Raw genomic sequence first — 22,629 nt, 5'->3', positions numbered from 1 at the left:
GACGCAAAGTACCTATTTAATAGGTTGGCTTTTTCCTGGGCCTCAGTTGTCAGTTGCCCCAACTGATTCAGCAGGGGTCCAATGTTGCCCCTGCTTTTCCTCCAGCTCCCCACATATCTGAAAAAGGACTTTTTATTGTCCTTGATGCTCAAAGCTAATTGGAGTTCAGTTGCAGCCTTGGCTTTCCTGGTCTGCTCCCTACAGGAGCGGACCAGTGCAGAATAATCCTCCTTGGAGGTGACTCCCATCCTCCATTCTTTGTAGGCCTTTCTTTTTAGCCTCAGGAGATCTGCTAGGTCCCTGGAGAGCCAGGGGGCTGCTGTGCCCTCTTGCTGCCTTTCTTCCGAGATGGAATAGACTTAGTTTGTGCATTGAGGATCGCTCCCTTGAGGAGCAACGACTCTTCTTGGACTCCCCTCTCCCTGTGGTCACGGTCCCTTAGGGCCTCACTGACAAACATGGTTGTTTGGATCGCTGTGTCCTCAACTACACGGTGGGCAGGTAACCAGCCCAAGTGAAAGCAGAGCCTGGTCCTCAGCCCATACCAGCAGCCCAAGCAGCTGGTCCAGGTTGAAAGCATCATTTAGTTCTGGCAAGACAGCTGGGCATGGATGGGGGCAGGCAGAAGGGGAAGATCCCAGGGAAACTCTACATTTATAAAACTCATCAGCTCTACTTCCATAAATCAGCGCAAAAGCTCCATGGATTCCCGAAGTGGAGAACTACACCAGACAGGAGCTCAAAGATAAAATGATTCTCACTGAACCAGCTGTATGCGTCTCCCTGAGACTGACTGTGCTTCCCACCCCGCCGCACTTACTCCAAACGTGCCTGCCGTTTCTGTAGCTTTGGGGCAGCAGTGATTGTTTCTGGCAGCAGGTACAAAGTCTGTGCTGCTTCGGAGAGGCTCCATTTGCATCTCTACAATGTCACCATCAGGACTCGTGGTAAAGATGAGATCTTTTATTAGACCAACAAGGTTTTTGCAAAAAAAAATTCTTTCTTTGCAAGCTTTCGGGCACAAACACTCTTCATCAGGCATTGGAGAAAAGATTGTAAAAGTTCTCCTGGGTAGAAATGAAAGGTTGTATTTCATAGGATTTCACAGAGGAGTCAATAGATGGACAACTGCTCTGGGTAGTCAGTGCATAGCTGGCATGGAGCCTCTCACCTCCTTGTGATGGTGCAAATGCCCTTGAAACAAAGGCAGGAGCAGGATCTCAGGTTTCAGGTGGTCACCCTTGCTTCCTGCTTGGGAAAATATGAAGATTTTTTTTTGTCACCATCAGTGCACTTGCCCCCAGTTAAACGTGAAAAGCTTTTTGTTTCAATATAAAGAGGAGCAGCAACTGATGGAGTTGGGAATCTTTTAATCAAACTTTTAGAAGCGTTAAAGGTTCAGTCTCGGAGGTTTGACTATGTACAAAATCGACCATCTCCTGTCTGAAGTGAGTGCTCCCTTGTACTCAGTCTAGGCAACAAGAAATAGCTGAATCTCCCTCCGAGCATCAAATGATGAAGGGCCAAGGCCCGAGGGATACTTTAGTGGTAGGAGCATCACATTTGAACACCAAGATTCATTAGACCTTCAGGGTCATAATCCTAGTGGAGGTCATCACCATGCTCCATCCTTTCCCAGACCGCATGAAGCCAAGTGGCTTTCTCAATGTCAAGCAGAGCAGATCTGGTGCCTGGTGGGACGTTGGGGTTAATTTGGCTATGACCATGTAGCATGCAGGGGTGACCCCTAGACAGCAATGGTGCTTGGAGAAGAATAGGGCTACCCTAACACCCCAGGCCAGTAAATGCCCCTTCTCCGCACTGCTGAGAAGACACGCGGGGCCCTTTCGCTTCAGGCCAAACCAGAGGCATTTGCATCTCAGCCTTGGTGTGCTCTGAGGGCATGGGCATCCTAAGCGCTCAACACCACACAAATATGAACTCGGAGTGAGACACTTTGAGGTGATAGACGTAAAATGGTTTGGAGGAAACATTTAAAACCAAGAGCGGTGAAGCCAGTGAAATGCATGGACTGCAGGAAGAGTAGTTCAAAGAAATGCAGGCAGATGTTGAGTCCTGTGTTTGAAGGGAAAGAAAGATTGGAGACTATTTAACCTAGCTTAAGTTAACCAAACAAACCTTGTGAAAGGTTGTCAGGGAGACTGTTAACAGTCTGAAGAACCACATCTTATTTTCTTGTTAAAAGTGACATCACCGTCATAAATAACGACCAAATCCCACATATTTTGCTCGTGATCCTGCCAAGACAGGAAGCCTCAAATATCTCCTTTGGTACTGGAGCTTTTGTTGAGTCCAAGTTCTCAATTCTCATCAGCTCAAGCAAAGCAAAGGGAAAATGCAGTTGGGAAGCAAAGCTGAGAAGAAAGGCAACCTTTTCCTCCAACAGAAAGAGGTTTTCCCTCTCTCCTGCTCAGACCTCTTCCTGTCTCCGCCACGTCCAGTCCATCCTGACTGTAGCATTGCAGCTGCCCCATTACCTAAGGTGACAAAATGAAGATGATTTTTGCTTTGTTACAGTCTCTCCGGGTGCTTCTGAGAGCAGGATTTCTAAGAAAGGAGAGGAGCATTGCTCCAAAGAGCTTAGGGAGCTCATTAGTGCTGTATTTGAGCATGTCGAGTTTTAATGTCATAAGCCTAACACCCCTGCAATTCAGGTGGATGATCACTGGCTGTAGAGGTGATGGCAGGGTAGAGACACCCTAGAGACACCCTAGACACCCTAGAGACTAACCAAAGTTGTAGCGATAATGAACAGAGACTAAGTGACTGGCACTGGTGCACGGTGCAGCAGAGAGCTTGCCCTACGTGCACATGTTCCAGACAAACCATGCTTTACTGATGCCTACAAACGTGGGGGAAAGGCAGATGGCCTGTGTTCATCAGTGGATCATGCACCAGGGAGGTTAGACATGGGCAATTTTATGGACTACTTCTCATTCAGGGAACTGGCTAGGTCTCCCCCAGCCAGGTGATATTCAAGTTGTGCTTTCCTTAAGGATGGTTATGCCAGACTTGTGACCAGGGTGTAGGCACTTGCCCCACAAAGCTAGGAGCCAACAACACAGTCCAGGAGCCAGGAACAGGGATAGGGCCAGGAGTTCAGCAAACAGAGCCCAGGGAACAAGAAATCACAAGCAAGCCTGGCCTAGGGCATGAGGACCAGAGCCACGGTCAAAGTCAGGCATCCATCCAGGCGCCAGGATGTCAAGCCACAGGCCAAGGGAAGATTATGGTCAGAGCATCAGTTGATCAAGACAGGATGGTCTAAAGCAGTAACACCTAAAAATATTGCCAGGACAACACCCTAGAGTAAGTGAGAGGGTTTTATAGCCTTTCCATCAAGGGCTTGTTGTTCCCATTGGTTCTTTCAGATCACAAGGTCTTCCACTGGTAGCCTTATAAGTTGGGTTGGTAGCCCAGGTTGGGCTGGGGCCAGTATTTAACCAGCTGCTGAGTGGTGCTGCTGCCACCTAGGACCATGCCTGTGGGCCTGGAAGATTTGGGTTCAAATCCTAGGACATCTGACCGGTCAGTTGGCAAGTCCAGGAATCTCAGTGTCTCCATCTGGTCTTTGATCCATCGACCAAGGCGACCCTACCATGCTACCCCTTACTGAAAGGGAAACTTCTAGCAATGGGTTATGACGATTGTTGTAGCAGTGATGCATGCGATTACAAACTGTAGCTAACCATAATAGGTCTTTGTGCTGTGATTCAGCTTCAAAGTTTGCATAATTTAAGCAGAACTGAACTGGCGAGGAGAGAGGGTTGGGGGGAAAAACAAGTCTAAGGCTGTGGACAGACATAATACGTAACCCGCTCCAAGAATGTCACTTTTATCCCTGGACAGACCTGGCTGCATGTATGCTGTGAAGGAGTCCAAGTTGAACCATCACCTTTTAGGACTGCATTGCTGCCAAAACACGGCCAGGGAGTGGTAGACTACCCGGACTACCACACCTTCCAGTACCCAGAGGAGGAGGAAGACCGGGATTTGCTAGTGCAGTATGGGGAACCTGTAGGACTGACCAGACACCCTAACAAATTTTCCCCTTCTCCATTAAAAAAACACAACACTGCCACCCTTTGTCTTTGGGAAACCACTAAAGCCTCACAAAACCACATCAGTTTTGGAGGCCTGAACTCAAGCTTTTCCGTAAAAGCAACATCCCAGAATAGCCAAAGGCCTAAGGACTAGAGCAGGGGTCAGCAATGTTTTTGGGCACAGCACCCAAAACATCCGCAACCTCAACGTGCAAGATGTTGGCGTGTCCGGGGGAGCCACGAGCGGCCCGATCCTTATTGTGGCAGTGCAGCCCCGGCCCCTTCCCTTCCACCCGCTCCACGGTCCACGTGCCAAACACAATGCTTTTGAGTGCCGCGATCTGGCACCCAAGCCGGGGGTTGCCTACCCCTGGGTTCAAGCCTCTGCCAAGGATGCAAGAGTCCCAGGTTCTCAGCTCTGCTCAGTTCAACCCAGAAACTATGACCTGGGTTTCCTACCTCTTGGGCAAGCTCCTTGACCATCTGCCTGTTGCACTCACACATGCTCGCTCTTGCATGGTTAGCTATGGTCCAGCCTGAGTGGAGAGCATGCTCTGCCACTGCTGGGAGCATGGCTTGGATGTGGAAAGGAAGGGAGCTACTGTTCGGTAGCTGAGCACGCATCTGACAGGCTGCATGGCTTGTTACACGCAGCGGCAGTGTCCACTCACACGTGCACTAAAGCTTGCAGAGCCGTACAGCAATAACCCAAGTGCAATCCTATATTTGGTCACTTTGCAGTAATCCTGGCCACTGCATTTGGGAAGGCGTGCCATTCTGTGCTCCTGTATGGGCGCCTGGCTTTGCTAATACCTCAGTCCAGCAACAGACCGCTTAGTTTTCTGAGGACTGGAGTATTTGGTCTAACTACAGCCTTTGAGGTGAAGGTAGCATCCCTGGGGGAAAGTCAATGCCTGTGAGGTGTAGGAGCTCAGACTGGCAAACCTAATTCTCCCTTCTTTTTAGCTTCACAGAAATTAAAGCCATGCAATGAAATGCTTAAAGTCTTCAAGAGCTAAACAGGCCCCCAAATCGCATCACATAGTACAGACACAAAAAAAAGGTGGAGGTAGAAGTCATTTGCCCTATAAATGTGGGGGGAAGCCAGGGTGTTCATCAGTGGATCATATACCAGGGAGATCATTCAGGGAATCCGCAAGGTCTCCCACCAGCAAGGTGATATTCAAGCTGTGTTTGATTTAAGGAAGGTTACATCAGGCTTATGACCAGTGTGTAAGTTATTGGCACACTAAGCTGGGAGCTGACATAACACAGCCTGGAGCAGAAGGGTCCCACAATGTCTGGGATTAGGGATGAAAAACGTTTGATTTTTGCATGTGCTGATATGGGTGTAGATAAAAAAAAGGGTGATAAGAAAGAGAAAATGTAAGACGGTGTGGTCCAAACTCATGTTGTGTAACCTTCCTGCTCACCCGCTGTCTCCCTAGAAAACTATCACAGGAGTTAATTGTAGAAGCACGTCTCCCTTATAGGTGTTTGGCCCTGGACAAAAGAAAGGAAACAGAAGAAAGCCTGTTTTCTTTTTAATACTGCAGGGCTGAGAAGATATCATTCTGAGGGTTCAAACACAACTTAGTTGTGACAAAAATAGAGAATTCCAGCTTTGCACTGTGCTGCCACAGTACTGGCGGAGACATTAAATACTTGCTCAGGATCCCAACGTTGCAACTTTGTAGTTACTACGGATTCCTTTTGCCAGACCGGGTCCCATGCTGCACCCCAAAAACCCAAACTATACCACCTACAGGGCTGTGGCAAGCAGGTTTCTGTGGTTTTCCAAACCAGCTTAAGCCAAATTTTGCTCTAGACTAACTCCCATCAGCTTATCGGCAGGCAGAATTTCAGTGTGTGCGAGACCAGGATGGGGACCACTGGAGATGCATGACACAGTGCTGATTATGGCCTTATGGGCAGTATTGACCAGAGAGGAATTACATGCAGCCTGACGTCGGGTAGCAGTGGTTGAACTTCCTGGGGGACAACCGAAGGAGGAATCTGAATGGTCTCTGCCCTAACCACACTTCCGCAGTCGGCATTGTATCAGCTCATGCAGCTCTGACTCAAAAACATGAAGCGGTCCCTGGCTGCTCTCTAGCATGTTTCTGTGATGGCCCCAACACAGTTCCCAGATGAAGGAGGAGCACTGACCATAGTGGTCAGGGTAATCATGATAGAGCCACACTGAAGGCAATGTCTCAACTGGGTCACAGACCGCACAGTTCTGTTGTCTGTGTGTTCAGGTCCTTATTGACTTGGTTAGAAAAGACCATATAGCCACACATGAACTGATACTGGGCTGGGGGAGGAGGGGATAGAGGGTCAGTGGGAAAAAGGGAGATAGACTGAGCTCTTCCTGGTGAAATAAAGCCATGGGGCACTTGTACATGTCACGATTGGACCATGTACACAGGACGAAGAGTGATGAAAAATATCACCATTGGTCTGTACACATGCATTTTTTTGTCATGGCAGATTTTGTTTGTTCATGGAAACTTAGACCACCTCCAATGTATTCTAGTTTGATCCTCGCAGCCCATTCAAACCCTAGCTACAGACACTAGTTGGCCTATAACTTTGGGAGTCCTCAATTCAGATGCAGAACGAATTTGGTGGGTCTATCCCACTCCCTCATAGAAACATGTCTGCATTATGAGAGCCAGGGGTTCAAAGAAGGCATATTCGCAAAAGAAGCCCGTGGCCAGGACGGGCATTTTACAGTAGAGGCAGGCATAAAAAGCCTGGCCCTTCAAAGTCCATGATGGGATCTTTCTTTATGCGAGTACATTGCTAGCCACAAAGACAAGGGAGGTTAGCACCAGTTCGAAACGCTACCCTGATTAAATCTCTTTTCAGTGTTAATATCCCGACTTCTGCCCCAACTCCTCACGTCCCAGTGAGCTCCTGCATCAGGGCACTCCTCACAGATCCAGCCAGGCAGTCGCAAACGCGCCGGATGGAGCAGTGACAACCCTTTTACAACTTTCTCAACTCTTAAACCAAGTCAGCCAACCACCACTGCCTTCATTTCCTTGCTTGCAACAGCAAAAGCAGGGTTCCCAAACAATTCTTCCTGTTTCAGAAGTGCCAGCGATTCACACAACTTGCCCTAGTTATTACAAGTCACATCTTTCCTGCCAGTTCGTGTTGTCAATGCACCATGCTATGATCTATTGACTCAGAGCCCCAAAGCCGGCGGCGATTGGCAGGCAGAGTGATTTACAAAGCCATTTCCACCAAGCCCATTTGTACAGCCTTAGCCACAATGCCGGTGAGCAACAGGCGCTGAATCCTGGTCCTGGAAATGGGATCTGACCTATTTCTTTATTCAGAATATCTGAGGAGGGGGTGCCGCTGTCTTCATGCTGCTCAGATGAGCTTTGCCTGGACCTAGGGGTGAAGCAGTGGTCCTTGCTGGACTGTCATTAAATACCAAACCCTTTGTCCCTGTACAAAGCAGCACAGAGTTCCCTGGAAGGGGCATTTTCTAGGAGAGAGGCAGTCAGCTGAAGAAGGGATGTTGCCTGCCTCCTCTGCTCACATCTGTCATTGTTGGCTCAATACTTTTTTTTGTTAATATTGGGTAATCACCATAGCAACTCCTTTCTAATAGGACAACACATGCCCCCGCTGAAGTCCTCTCTTAGCTTAAAGGAGCACATGGCAGGAGACAGACAAGGAGCGTCACGTTTTCAAGCAGGTGACTTGAAAACCTGTGAAACAGAGACGTGCTGGGCCCAATTCGTCCATGGGGCAGCTCTGCTGGAGGCAGTGGAGGTATGTCAGGGATGGATGCAATGGCCATTGCCTTTCCTAGTGTCTTTCTGATTGCCGTTTAAATTTCCTGCATTCACATGGGACAATTATTAACTGAAGCTGTTTAAGAGTTAAATGAGTTGGTGCAAAGATACACGCCCAAGGATGCCTTATGCAACAGCTTGCCTTGAGGTCCCAGCTTTCTTTCTGTTCTGCCACATGACAGCAATGCACACACCAGGGCATAAATCACGTTCGCAAGTGGATGCTTGTGTCATGGGACGGCTTCCTGTGTGGGCAAAAGGATGATTTCCAAAGAAGTGAACTTCGATTTGGTTCCGCCCTGTAGCTGTGCTCCCGGCCTGCCTTACACGAAAACACAGCTGGGATTTAAAGCAGAGCCGTGTTTGCGGCGAGGATACAAAGAGCGATGTGGTGCTATTCAGAAATAGCAAGAGGCCACTGCTAGCTCCCTGTTGCTCACAGTGACTGCATCTCGGAGCTACGAGATGCACAGGGTGCCAGATCTGCAATACCGCAAGGAGTATTTATCTAACCACCCTGGGCCATTTTAGTTATTCTTCTTTGTCTGCTGTTTGCAGAAGGTTCATGCTCTACACCATGTCTGCGGGGAAGGCGTTTGCCCTCCCCATCAAGTGGCATCGTGGCCCCAGGAGCACACATAGGACTGAAGAGTTAGGTTCACGTTTCATACTTGGGCATCCAGGCAGAGAGACCCAAATGCACCATGCTCCACAAAACAGACCCAAGTCTAGCACCGGGGGTCTTCACGCGCACATAAAGTACACTGCCTAGTGCCCAAGGATCAGAGCAACTTGATCCACCTCTCCCCAGAGGTATGGAGAAAACAGTCTGAAATGCATCTCTTACACCAGCGTGCCATCTGCCCCCGAGCAGCTAAATCTCACACCGCAAGTCTGCCTGCAAAACGTAATGTTTTCTAAGGCGCGCACACATGGTCCCCATTAGGCAGAGGCAGGCAACTTCACTGCGGCTTCCCTTAAATTATCAAGTAGTCGTGCAATTAGAAAAGAAAAAAATAATAATTCACTTTCCATCAGGACGCTCGGAAATGTTTACAGTGGCACAAACGATCCCTGGCTCTTAACGTCGTGCTGATGGGTGTAAATGGGCCGGTGACAGCGGCCCCCTTCGATTAACTGGGAGAAAGGTCTCCTTTTGTTCTGCGGCTCGGAAGAGAGTCCCAGTCCCTTCTGCCCCCGGGAGAGGGCTGTGCATGGAAAGATGTCAAATATAATTGAACCAAAAAATGCCTGCTGCCGAGGACTCGCTCCCTGTAACAACCGAGTTTAAACGTATAGGCATGTGGCCAACAATAAGTAGGACTTCTCCCCCCTCTTCCCGTAACCCAACACGGCTTATGCAGCCACGCAGGGATCCAGATGTGAGGGAAGCCTGCAGACTTGCATCTTAAAATGAAAGGAGCATCTAAAATCTCTGCACCAAGGTGTGACTTTAATCCCCAGTCCTCATCCTCGTGCCCACCTCCCCCTTTGTCCTGGGGAAGAGGACGAAGGAACAGGCAACTCCCAGTCTTTCTAGTCTTTCCCCCCCTGCTTAGTCCTTAAAAATGCAGATGAATCCTCCATGCAACTGCAATCCAGATGAGAAATTGCAAAGCGGTTTAAAGCAGAGGATTTTTCCCCGCTTCCTTCAGTTTTAGTCATTCCTCAGCCACTGATCAAAAGAGTCTGATCCCTTTCTACTCCCCCGCTTCCCCCTTTGGAGGACTCTTCCTTCCACGTTGCTGCAGCACTTCTATGAAATGACTGATCCTCGTCTTAAATCTTGCCTCTCTCAACCAGTATTTTTAGGGTTTGGGGTTTTTTTCCCCTTGGGTGCTCAAATAACCAAAAGCCAGGATTTTCTCCCCGCTGGCAAAGCTGTGCTCTGTGCCCCCCGAGCTCGGGAGAGGCTAGGAAGAAGAAGGAGCTTACCTGGCAGAAGGCAGAGTGCCCAGGCTACGATGAGCCCTCGGTAGAAGTCCATGTGAGTGCTAAAGGCGCCTGGTACCCTACCCCTACCATCCGCCTGAGGCACTGAGCCAGAGTGGTAGCCTTACTCTGCAAAAAGCTTTCACTTATCCCTCGCCTTTCCCGGCTCCCTGACAGAAGCGGTTCATTGGGAGGGAGTGGGAGGGACGAGCTAAACTTGTAGGAGGTACAGCACGAGAGGCCTGAGAGTGCACGGCACCCTTTAGAGATCGCCGCAGTGCTATGGGCTAACTGCTCGGCCCGCCGGCCATCCCCCGGCCCCCAAGATTTCCCTCTCAGAGGCTCCCCGCCATCGGCAGACGTAGGACATCGGGGGAGAGCGCGCTTAGGAGCTCTCCATGGAGAGGAGGGTTTTCTCCCACCAACTGCTCACGGTGCAGGACAGCACCGTATCTAGACTCCTGGTAGCCCTGGGCGAACTTTTAGTATCAGACCCTCCTTCGCCAGAGATAATGATAATATGAATAATCAGACAATGGGGAAAAAATTACCATTTTGGGGCACCCTTTCTGTCTGGGCCCCAAGTGGCCACCTGGTTTGTCCATGCCTGTGTCTGGCCCTGGTGAAGGAAATGATCGTAGACCTGCAGCCTTGCTCAGGCCCGGCTCTGGACCTTGCCGGCCACTGGAGAGCAGCAGCAGCGTGGCTTTTGCCAAGATCTATTTGCATTATAGAAAGGGAAAAGGGGGGGAATAAACTGTCCTGCTGGGTGCTGGGGCTTGGCAATGAACCACCTGACCTGGCAGCACCCAAACAACGTAGGCAAGTGACATGGTTACCCAAGACGGCAGCGGTAGGTTGTTAGCCGTGTCGGTCTAGAGTCAGGCACGAGGCAGGGTAGATGTACACCTTGTAGACTAACTAAACCAGAGGGGTCGAGAGCCACATTGAGTTACCTCCTAGTCACCTGGCACTTCTGCTGATATGCACACCCATCCTAGCCCAGATAGCTAGAAACCGCCACCAGGAAGCTAACACAAGAGAAGGGAAATCTCCACTGTCCAAGGGGAATTCACAGAAAAAATAGGGCTCCAGGGTCCACAGAAGTCATCTAGCTCAGCCCCCTGCCCATGGCAGGATTATCCCTCCCTCTCTCTCTTCCTCTGCTCCCAGAAATGAAGCCCCAGGGCTTGAGTGAGCACAGGGAGCAGCTTGCATTAGTTGCCGTGAGCCCAACATTAACTGTGCATCTCCGATTGATCTACGTGGCTGCAGCATTTGCAAGGTGCTGCTCACTGCAGCAGCCAAGACAGACGATGTACAAAGCCTCGAGCCCCAAGACATTCCCCGCATCCGTCACCTCCCTCACCTTTCCCCTCCTATTGCTACTGGGGCAGGGGGCTTTTTCTGCCTTCCTCAGAAGCACCTGGCTGCAGCCACGGCTGGAGATTTTAGACTGGGATAGGCCAATGCTCCTGTTGGCACTCAAAACACATAGGTTCCTGGTTGAGGGTCTTGCCCGTCTGCTTAGGGTCAGACTGATCACTGCATTTGGGATCAAGAAGCAATTTTACTCCCTGGTACGATTAGTACAGACCGTGGAGGTTTTGCTGTCCTCTTCAGAGGGGTGGCACGACTCACTTCCTTGGATCTCTTAAGGACCATTGCAGCGGTGGGGAGCGGTCAGCTCTCAACCCCCTGCTTTACCTGGCAGGTTGGGGTGCTTTTCCTGTCTTTGGGCAATATCCCTTGGAGTTGGAATGGGCTTGACTCCGTAGTTTTAGGAAAAGGTTAGATAAGGACATGCATGGGATGGTTTGGATACGGATGATCCTGCCTCAGGCAGGGGGTTGGACTCAATGACATCCAGAGGTCCCTTCCAGCCTGACTTTAGCATGAATCAGTAATAGGAATAGGTTTGGTTTTGAAAGTCATGGCTTATCATAGAAAATGAGGGTTGGGAGGGAACTCAGGAGGTCACATCTAGTGCAACCCCCTGCTCAAAGCAGGACCAGCACCAACTACATCATCCCAGCCAAGGCTTTGTCTAGCCCGGTCTTCAAAACCTGCAAGGATGGAAAGCTCACCACTTCTCCGGGTAGCCTGTGCCAGTGCTTTATTGCCATCTTGGTGATAGAGTTTTTCCTAATATCCAACCTCAACTTCCCTTGCTGCAGCTTGAGCCCATTGCTCCTTGTCCTGTCGTCTGCCCCCACTGAGAACAGCCCAGCTCCATCCTCTTTGCACCTCCCTGCAGGGAGGTGAAGGCTGATATCAAATCCCCCTCGGTCTTCTCTTCTGCAAATTGAAATCTCCTCTTTTGCCGGCTTGGAGGACATGTTGAGAATCCATTTTACACCTCTGAATATGGCAAGCTCTAGTCTGGGCTCATCTCCCCTGGCAAGAAATCATCCACCATCCAAGAGTCCTATTCTGCAATAAGACACTTGTAGGACCCCAAATCCCAAGCCAATAAGGGTCTCATCTATCAAGAGCAGAACTCAGTGTTGGATACTCAGCTAGCATTGCTGTGGTACACTTGGGGCTGGGAGTCAGAAAATAAAAATGAAGCTACTAAATCAGTGGGGGTCCAGGCAGCACCAGAAGGATAAGATTATGCCAGGTTTTTCTCCTTTTCTGTATGGAAGAAAAATAAAATAAAAGGATGGTTTTGATTCTAGATGGGCTCATTCTCTTTAAATCTCTTTGGAGCCCACGATCCTGCAGTAGGAAGCCGTGAAGCATCTAGCTACAAAACTGCCCTCTCTTCTGTTGGGTCCATTTTAAAATACAATTGCAGTCAGAACTGCTAACAAAAAACACTCCGGGAATGGGGATTTCACCCATATAACAATTCTTCTAAGGAGAAGATGGAGAAGGGGGTCTACATAGTTCATCTCACTCTTGTTAACAACCACCTCCACCTTTTGGAACAGGTCCATGCATCCAAATCTTATCTCTGCCCATCAGTGATCTTTCCAATTGTGCTCGGGCTCTGAAGGAGCGTGACAAGCTCTGCTTACGACTCCTGCTTGGATAAAGCAGAGCATCTGGGAGATCTGATTTCTTTCCACAGAAAATGCATGACATGGGGGCTCCAGATTGGAGGGGGTGAATGCCCTGAACAGAGATGAAAGCAGCAGCAGAATCCAACATGTTTCAAGTATGTGCAGCCTCTTCTCATTTGTTTGCATGCAATTTGTTCCAAATCTCAAACATTTTTCTTCTTGAATTTCCCAGCTATCACCACCACAGCCGCTTCTAGAGGGGGAAAAAAAAAGCCATCACATCAAGGGGTGATCTACAGGTCAGGTGAGACTGTTGTGATGTGGTATTTTGGGAAACGAACAGGGGGAAGTCTCTGTAATGCACAGAAATGTCATTTAAAAGCACAGACAAATACTACAGTGCAAAGACAATGGTGCAGGCGAACTATATGATTTAAGCAAAAATGCAACATTGGAAACTCGTATTCTTGGACCCTTACGGGGAACAATAGCATCTGCAGTTCAGAAGTACGTACCGACTCAGCCAAAGCGTTGTCCAACAGCCGGGTAGCGAGGGAACCCTGTTATTATTTATGGCACTATATTTGTCCATGGTAAAGCCTCAGTCTTGCAAGGACTTGCACGCATGCATTGTGGAGCCAATGCCAATATGGACAGCAAGTGAAGGGCCATGTCTTTCTTGGATGGAAGTCCAAGGATTTTCCGTATCTTATTTGAGCAGGATGCTTAAAAGGACAAACACGTGTGACCACACATGGAGTCCAGGGGAATTTTGCTGAGACCATCTAGACTTCTAGAGATGCATCAGACCATACCTGCTTTCCCAAGTAGCTTAGATAAAAGTCATGACGTTTTCAAATCCAGCACCATCAGTCGACCACCGATGACCAGAATGGTAGAGGAAGCATTACATCCAGAACAGCCTTTTAAATTGCCCCTGCACAGACTCTTCGAGATGCTGTAACGATGTATTTAAAGATGATCGGTCCTCAATATCGAGGTGGGAGCCACATCTCAATTCTTGTGCCACCAGAATGAATGTTTCTCCTTAAAAACTCAACTGATAGAGCAGCTTTTTTCTTCTTCCCAGAAGTAAACACCATACAAAGTAAGAGAGCCAGATTGCCCTCCGTTACTCACACAGAGTGATTTCTGACTTGGAGAGGAGGCCCACGGACGAGCACCAGGAATACGAGAAGAGCCTGGATTCCCCAGTGGAAAGGCAGTAGTATCAGGCCCACTGCTAATGATGGCATCCGTCTCAGCAAACCTTATCCTCATGTAACGGCTGCCCAATTATTTGTGCTATGCTACCAGTGACCTGAACGGCTTTTACTGATACTCCCAATATGGTGAACCTTAGTACAAAGGACTCCTGGGTGCAGAACCGGCCAGCTAAGCGGCAGAAGCATCTGGCCAGCTTTTCTCCAGTTCCCACTCGGGAGTTTCCAGGGCTGGAGAGCTGTTTGAGAGATCGGGGGGTTGCTTCCAACTCCTAGGTAAATTATGCTGTAACAGGCTTCCTACAAAGCCTTTGAGCCGAGAAAGCCATCATCTAAGTCCCTCAGAAAAGGGGGATTGATAGTGCCACAGTTCTTATACCATGAGTCGATTGTGTATGACAGCAAAACACAAGTGTGCAAATGGTCCCTTGAGTACAAGCCCCAGACATGATGATTACAACCTGCCTCAGCTCTAGCACATGGTGTTTATTCAGAAGAGCTGGCTTCAGCGTTCCCAGGGGAGATGGGGATGTTGTTAACTGATGGGCAAGACTATAGGGAGAGTGACTGATATTTCAGTTCACCAGAGAGGTTTTCCAGTGTAAAATACCACTGCTTTCAAAGGAGACGGGGTCAGAGTCCAACAGTGGTGAGTAGTCTTAGTTCAAGAATGACAGCGCCTTTGAAAAGTAATCTTAAAATATACTACCAGTGTACGGCTGTCGCATCTGTTCCATCAGGGAGATACCCAAATGACTAGTGATCCTCGAGTTACTATAATACACCTAGAGATACCCAAATGGCCAGTGACCCTTGAGTTACTGTAATAAACCTAGAGATACCCAAATAGCCAGTGGCCCTTGGGCTACTATAATATACCTAGAGCTACCCAAATGGCCAGTGATCCTTGAGTTACTATAATACACCTAGAGATAACCAAATGGCCAGTGACCTTTGAGTTACTGTAATACACCTAGAGATACCCAAATGGCCAATGATCCTCAAGTTACTATAATACACCTAGAGATACCCAAATGGCCAGTGACCCTTGAGTTACTATAATACACCTAGAGATACCCAAATGGCCAGTGACCCTTGAGTTACTATAATACACCTAGAGATACCCAAATGGCCAGTGACCCTTGAGTTACTATAATACACCTAGAGATACCCAAATGGCCAGTGACCCTTGAGTTACTATAATACACCTAGAGATACCCAAATGGCCAGTGACCCTTGAGTTACTATAATACACCTAGAGATACCCAAATGGCCAGTGACCCTTGAGTTACTATAATACACCTAGAGATACCCAAATGGCCAGTGACCCTTGAGTTACTATAATACACCTAGAGATACCCAAATGGCCAGTGACCCTTGAGTTACTATAATACACCTAGAGATACCCAAATGGCCAGTGACCCTTGAGTTACTATAATACACCTAGAGATACCCAAATGGCCAGTGACCCTTGAGTTACTATAATACACCTAGAGATACCCAAATGGCCAGTGACCCTTGAGTTACTATAATACACCTAGAGATACCCAAATGGCCAGTGACCCTTGAGTTACTATAATACACCTAGAGATACCCAAATGGCCAGTGACCCTTGAGTTACTATAATACACCTAGAGATACCCAAATGGCCAGTGACCCTTGAGTTACTATAATACACCTAGAGATACCCAAATGGCCAGTGACCCTTGAGTTACTATAATACACCTAGAGATACCCAAATGGCCAGTGACCCTTGAGTTACTATAATACACCTAGAGATACCCAAATGGCCAGTGACCCTTGAGTTACTATAATACACCTAGAGATACCCAAATGGCCAGTGACCCTTGAGTTACTATAATACACCTAGAGATACCCAAATGGCCAGTGACCCTTGAGTTACTATAATACACCTAGAGATACCCAAATGGCCAGTGACCCTTGAGTTACTATAATACACCTAGAGATACCCAAATGGCCAGTGACCCTTGAGTTACTATAATACACCTAGAGATACCCAAATGGCCAGTGACCCTTGAGTTACTATAATACACCTAGAGATACCCAAATGGCCAGTGACCCTTGAGTTACTATAATACACCTAGAGATACCCAAATGGCCAGTGACCCTTGAGTTACTATAATACACCTAGAGATACCCAAATGGCCAGTGACCCTTGAGTTACTATAATACACCTAGAGATACCCAAATGGCCAGTGACCCTTGAGTTACTGTAATAAACCTAGAGATACCCAAATAGCCAGTGGCCCTTGGGCTACTATAATATACCTAGAGCTACCCAAATGGCCAGTGATCCTTGAGTTACTATAATACACCTAGAGATAACCAAATGGCCAGTGACCTTTGAGTTACTGTAATACACCTAGAGATACCCAAATGGCCAATGATCCTCAAGTTACTATAATACACCTAGAGATACCCAAATGGCCAGTGATCCTCAAGTTACTATAATATACCTAATTACACCCCCCCACTATTAGTTTGGTAAATGAAATCACAATTGGGACTGGATTATGTGATACCCTACAGAAGAAATACAGCAGCCTAACTAACGCACACCACTGGGAGGAGATGGCAAAAACCCTGCTGCTCCTTCAGGGATAGCAAGCAGCAAGTAGCAGAAGGGAAGCACGTTTCAGGGGTGTGTTTTACCAATGGGCAGAAGATGGGTGGGTAGGTGCAAATCTTGGGGCATGCTCAGACCCACAAATAATGAGAGATGGGCCTTCAGTCTGAGTTTCCCAAAGTCTGGGGGCTCCAGGATCCAAGGGTTTTTTTTAAAATTCAGGTACATTTTTAGCTGGAAAATATTTGTAATATTAACGAAAGACAATAATTGATTCTTACTTAGTACCTCCCCTCCCAGCATCTCAAGGGATTTAGGAACGTCACCTTGTAATTAAGCAAGCACTAATCCTGTCTGGCAGATGGTTTAACAGAGCACGTAGAAAAGAGTGGCTGGACTCTGCTCTGGGCTGAGCAGCTGTGCAGGACAGAAAGGACAGCCAAAATCTCCTCATTGTCCCTAAAGACATGGCCTGGCCCTGATGTCCATGCACACACATGCTTCCCCCAGGACCAGTAAGTGGAGAGGTGGAGCCCAGGTATCAACCTGTGCAGCTGATCAGGTACAGAGGTACACAAGGAAGTATGCCTCTGAGATTCAGCCCTTTCCTCGGCTGCTTTTGGGACAGGCCAGTGGTGTAGTGTTGGTTTTTTGCAGCATAATGTAAGCCACAGTGATTTAGCTAGTCCCAAAGCCAGCTGGAGTTCAGGGCTGGGAGAAAGCCAACCCCACCCTATATTCCTATCTGAACCACAAATCAGCGCTCCTTCAGGAGTGGGTCCCACAGACCCAATTCTTCAGCCAAACTCAGATTTTGTTGTGGAAATCCAATGTATTCACAACCTGTGGTTCACAGAGTGATCCAGGTGCCACAACCTCCTACCCAGGTAGCCTGGAAGCGGAAACTCAGGATTTCTAGGCTGCCAAAGCTCCTGGCATGTGAAACCCAGACCCTGTTTTCAACAGCAGGCATCTTTAGGGGAGCTCCCTGGTCAGTGAAACCCTCATAACAACACTGTCTGAAGTGCAACATGAAAGGAATACCTTGGAAACTTTAAAAAGCAGCACAGCAAAATGTAATACAGGACCTGAGTTAGAAATAGGAATCATTAATGTCCAGCGTGCTGAGAAAACTGGGTAGGAGTCTAACTGCTTTGTGTGCTGTTCTCTTATAACAAACTTCTGCACAGGCACCAGCTTCTTCATGGAGAATAGTTTCCAAGGGGATAAGAGGCATGGAGGGAGAGGTGTATATATATATATATATACACACACACACACACACACATATATATATATATATATATAAATATACACACACATATATATATATATACACACACACATACACACACTATAATATATATATATATATATATATATATATATATAAATGCAAATATATATATTTGCATTTATTAGGATGTATACGTTGCCAAATGGTTAAATCACAGCCCTTCATATGTTTGGACCCTCTCAAAGTTGATGACGCTGAGCAGTTCAATAAATACAGTAAATTGTGACATAATCCTGCACATTTGGCAGCTGTGTTCTGCATCTGGCTTTGTATGCAATAGGCCTTTCCATGGAATGGACTGCACTCCCCAAGTTCTCCTAAGTGTTGTGCAGTGGTCCCAGGAGCGTGGTATTCACAGCTTCCAGGACAGAGGAAAAATCTTAGCAGCGTCTTTGAGGTCACATTGCATTCATTAGCAATGTTAATGCTCTCCCTTGGAAAGAAACCTCAGATAAGAAGTCTGCTTTGGGACTGTTGTGTTTAGAAACCGAGCAACTATGTGGAAGTTGCTAGTGTCCCCCCATCACATGTGGTGATACAATTGCACAGACTCCCCAATACAAAAGCGCTAAAAAAGAAGGTGTGTGGGGGTAGGAAGGGGAGAAGAGAAGGACACTGAGAGCAGTTAGTGCTAATTAGCCCAAGGTAAATGGTCAAGAGGGTTGAAGCAACTCTTTTTTGTTTGGAGCTTATGAAAGTTATAAGGCCATCTTAATATGTATTATCTGGCCCTGGATCCATTGGTGGTCTCATAGGAATTTTCTAGCCTCACCCCATCTCCCTCGGCTTCCCTCTTTAGCTGCTCGCAGGCTCGCCTGCCACGACCTAGCCCTGACTAATTGCCCTGGTACAAATTTATTTCCAAGCCACCTCTTACTCCTAATTGTGGTATAAGGATCATTTCACCTACCCCTGAAATGCTTGTCTGTGGCCACACAGCCTTATCTCACACCATGACTTTAGGAAGCAGCGTGGACACTTATTCACTTGACATGAAAAGGCTGCTGTATCCTAGATTGGATAGTATACCACTGCTTCTCACCACATTGTTTTCACCCAAATTTTCCTTGCCTGAAAAATAAGGTTTCATTGAAAAGGAAAGACAAAATGTTCTTTTGGATGCAACAGGATGAAATTATTTAGGTTTTTTTGTGGGAAACTTCCAAATAACATTATAATTTGATTCATACTGAACCAAGTCTTGCTTGAGTTTTCAAAAAGAAAAATGTTTTTGAAATTTCAGATTTTGTCATTTTCCTCTTCTCTCATCTTTTATATTACATTATAACTACACTACACTAGTGTATCTAGTATGTATTAGGCCTGTGTGAGTAGGCAGCTATTCGATCCGGCTTTGGATCTGGCCACTTCACATCCCAGGGATGCGATCCAGAGCTCTGGACTGGGTTTCCGCTTTGATCTGGCTGAAGTGGCTCTGAAGCCTCAAAGCCGCCTCGGAGATCCAGTCATAGGGTATAATGGGGAAATCAATGAAATATCTATAACTTTGTTGTTTTGGATGAAACCTGCAGGGTGGTAGCCTCAGCTGAGGGCATAAAGCCTACAAAGTTCCAAGAAGATTGGTGCAGGGGTTCAGGGGGAACTGCACCCCAAATTCTTAAAAGCAAAACTCATGTCACGTGTGTGTGTTACAACACAGAGGGGTGAAAACAGCAGGGGTGGTAGCCCCTGGTGAGGCCACAAAGCCAGCCAAGTTTCAAGGAGATAAGTGCAGGGGTTTGGGGAAAACTGCACCTCAAGCTGCGGACAAGCAAAACTCGTGCCATGGGTGACCCTGCATGTGTTAAGGCGCAGCGGGGTGACAGCTGCAGGGATGGTGGCCCCTGCTGTGGCCATGAAGCCTTCCAGCTATTGAGGAGATCGGTACAGGGGGGTTCTGGGGCCCTACACCCCTAGCTGCTGACAGGGAAAACTCGTGACAAGGGGGCTGGTAGGACTGACTATCTCTGTCTTGGGGCAGAAGCAGTTCCTGGCTCTGTATTGATTCTTTCCTCTCCTTAGTCTGTGGTTTTGTAGGTGTTAATCCTTGCTCATTAACTCATTATCCTTGCTAGCTACTGTGTATTGGGCTGGTCCCTGGGTGAATCATGATTGATTGCATAACACAGTAGCTAGCTAGCACAAGCACAGTTTGTACAAGCACCCATGTCATGAGTTTCGCCTGGCAGCAGCTAGGGGGCAGGGCCCCAGAACCTAGAAGTCCTGCACCGATCTCCTTGACAGCTGGCAGACTTCATGGCCTCAGCAGGGGCCACCATCCCTGCAGTTTTTACCCTGCTCTGCCTTAACACATGCAGTGTCACCCATGTCACGAGTTTTGCTTGTCCACAGCTTGAGGTGCAGTTCCCCACAACCCCCTGCACCGATCTCCTTGAAACTTGGCAGCTTTGTGGCCTCCACAGGGGCTAGCATGAATGCAGTCTTGACTGCACTGTGGCTTAACACATACACGTGACACAAGTTTTGCTTTCAAACCTTTGGGGTTCAGTTTCCCCAAACCCCCTGCACCTATCTTCTTGAAACTTGTCAGACTTCATGCCCTCAGAAGGGGCTACCATTCCTGCAAGTTCCATCCAAATCAAGCCAGAAATCACAAAGTTATAGGCTATTTTGTCCTTCCCCGTTATATCCTATGGATGAAATGTTGAAACAGTTTCCTCGTTTTGACCCTGTTTCGATGGAACAAAGTGAAACAGCTGTTTCGAATCAAAACAAAATTCGAAACGAAACGCTGTTCCATCAAAATGTCGAAACACTGGTCAAAATGGAGTGTTGCTGTTTCGCACGGCCCTATTAGGCAGGCCGTAGCCTTATTCTCACCATTACAACCTGTTTATAGGATCATAGTCAGTGGGCGCATCTACAGGAGATGCTAATAGCGCAGTAGACTAATTCTACTGCGCATCAGTGCGTCATGGCAAAAGCCGTGTTAATGCATAGTTGATTTATCAACTGCGCATTAGCATCACGTAAAAGATGTGCACCAGCACTGCTGTGCAGTAGCGCCAATTACTGCACATTAAATTAGTATATGTTATTACAGGTATTAAACTTAATGTGCAGCAATTACGGTGCATTAATGCACATGTAGACGTGCCTAGTGGGACCTCACACCTGTTCATGGGAAAAGAGAGATGCAAGGAAGTAAGGACAGGAAATGCTTCTGTTAGGTAGGGGTCTGGGACATTGCATAAACTGGTTTGACCCAAATCAGTTAAATCTGATACTACATTCAACCAGGTTTATCTTAAACCAGTTTCAGACACTTTGAAACTGGTTTATGTTCACCGAACGTATGTTCTGTTACAGGTTTAAAACCAGTTTTGGGTTATTTAAACTGGTTTACGTGTAATTTCTGGCCCTAGCCTTGGAGTTTAGACTAAGTGAGGGAGTGCGAACAATGTCAAGAAGGAGAGAGAAGGAATCTAATTCTAAACGGTGCAGCTAGAATTAGGTGAAATATGTTGCAAAGATTTTCCTTAAATCAATTATGCCTCTTTCTATTTGTGAATTGTCTACAAACAGCTTTCAGATGTCCCAGGTTTTATTCAGCATTCATCAAATGACAGAGGATTGAGGTCTTCTTGGGTGGATATTCTGCAAACCAGTGCAGACTGCACAGTCATTCATTTGGTGACACTGAGGGCACTTCTTTCCGCTGCCTTAGTGGAGATTGTGATAAAGACCTTTTAATGTAACTGAACTTCTTTGCATAAGCCAGAAATGCTAGGAGTTCAAAGGAAAATAAAGCTTCATTGTGATAATATTGATGTAATACTTTCAAAATGTAAACAGCTGTCAGCTGGAATGGTCTGCAGGGGAATGAGAGGAGGAAGCAATGGCAGGATAGCACTGGAAAAAGAAATCACGTCAGGAAAACCTAAACTATTACGGGCACATTTCATTGGATTCTTATGAAAAATGAAGCAGCCTTGCTTATGTTGAGCTAAAGCCTGCTGTCCACCACATGCTATTAATCCTGTAGGAGAAAAAGAACTGGACCCAAGGTAAAAATTATTTCCCCATTTTGCATTTGGATCGGAGCACCCCCTCAATGCTGCGTATAATCCAGGCCCCTAGCACTTTCCAGTCAGTTATGACAGCAAAACAGCCAGATTTGAGTCAACTGCATCTCCCCACTGGCCAGGGTTAGATTTGCACATGTTCTTCTTGGAGAGGTGAGGAGCATGCAGCTCACAAAAGCCCATCCTCTCTGCCAAAGTCTATCATTTCAAAATGCAAACACCCGATTTGCTCCCTTCAAATCCCAGCTTTTGATTCTGAGACTCGATAGAACCTGCCGCGTCTTTATACAGTCTGGGAGACAAATGTGCCAGCTGCTAGCAATATTTGCTGGTGGGAAATAAAGATAAATAAGGTAAATATATATTAAAAAATCTCCAGTAGAAACAAGTGCTTCTTCCCACAACTGATTAATCTCAGCAGAAAAGTCTCCAGAGGCTTGGAATGAGAATAGGAAAAGATTTGCTGCAGAGGTTTCTTTTCCAGGTTTCAAAATAAAAACAAATCTCAGGAATAGAACATTTTAAGAGAGAAAGGATAAGGGAAGTTCATCTCCAAGGTGATCGCAATGGGGGTGGAAGAATATAGTGAAGCTCACAATGGCGTGTGCAAAATTCTTCCCTTCCCTGTCGCACTTCGGCAACTGGTCGATGCTT

At 47.3% G+C, this 22,629-nt stretch overlaps 1 protein-coding gene across 2 annotated transcripts in view; it reads right to left on the bottom strand.

The window, feature by feature from the left end:
* ITGA11 (integrin subunit alpha 11) overlaps window positions 1-9,998 on the bottom strand; it is a 146,818-nt gene extending 136,820 nt beyond the window's left edge. For both annotated transcript variants that reach the window (XM_014525567.2, XM_006035413.3), the window contains exon 1: window positions 9,818-9,998. In XM_014525567.2, coding sequence (XP_014381053.1) covers window positions 9,818-9,869 — 52 coding nt within the window. In that variant the 5' untranslated portion in view covers window positions 9,870-9,998. The remainder of the gene's footprint in view (window positions 1-9,817) is intronic.
* Window positions 9,999-22,629: the final 12,631 nt, after the last annotated feature.

Source organism: Alligator sinensis, unplaced genomic scaffold, assembly GCF_000455745.1.
Source record: "Alligator sinensis unplaced genomic scaffold, ASM45574v1 scaffold1242_1, whole genome shotgun sequence".
NCBI lineage: Eukaryota > Metazoa > Chordata > Crocodylia > Alligatoridae > Alligator > Alligator sinensis.
The sequence above is the reverse complement of the archived record's forward strand: the minus strand, read 5'-3'. Positions and strand labels throughout refer to the sequence as shown.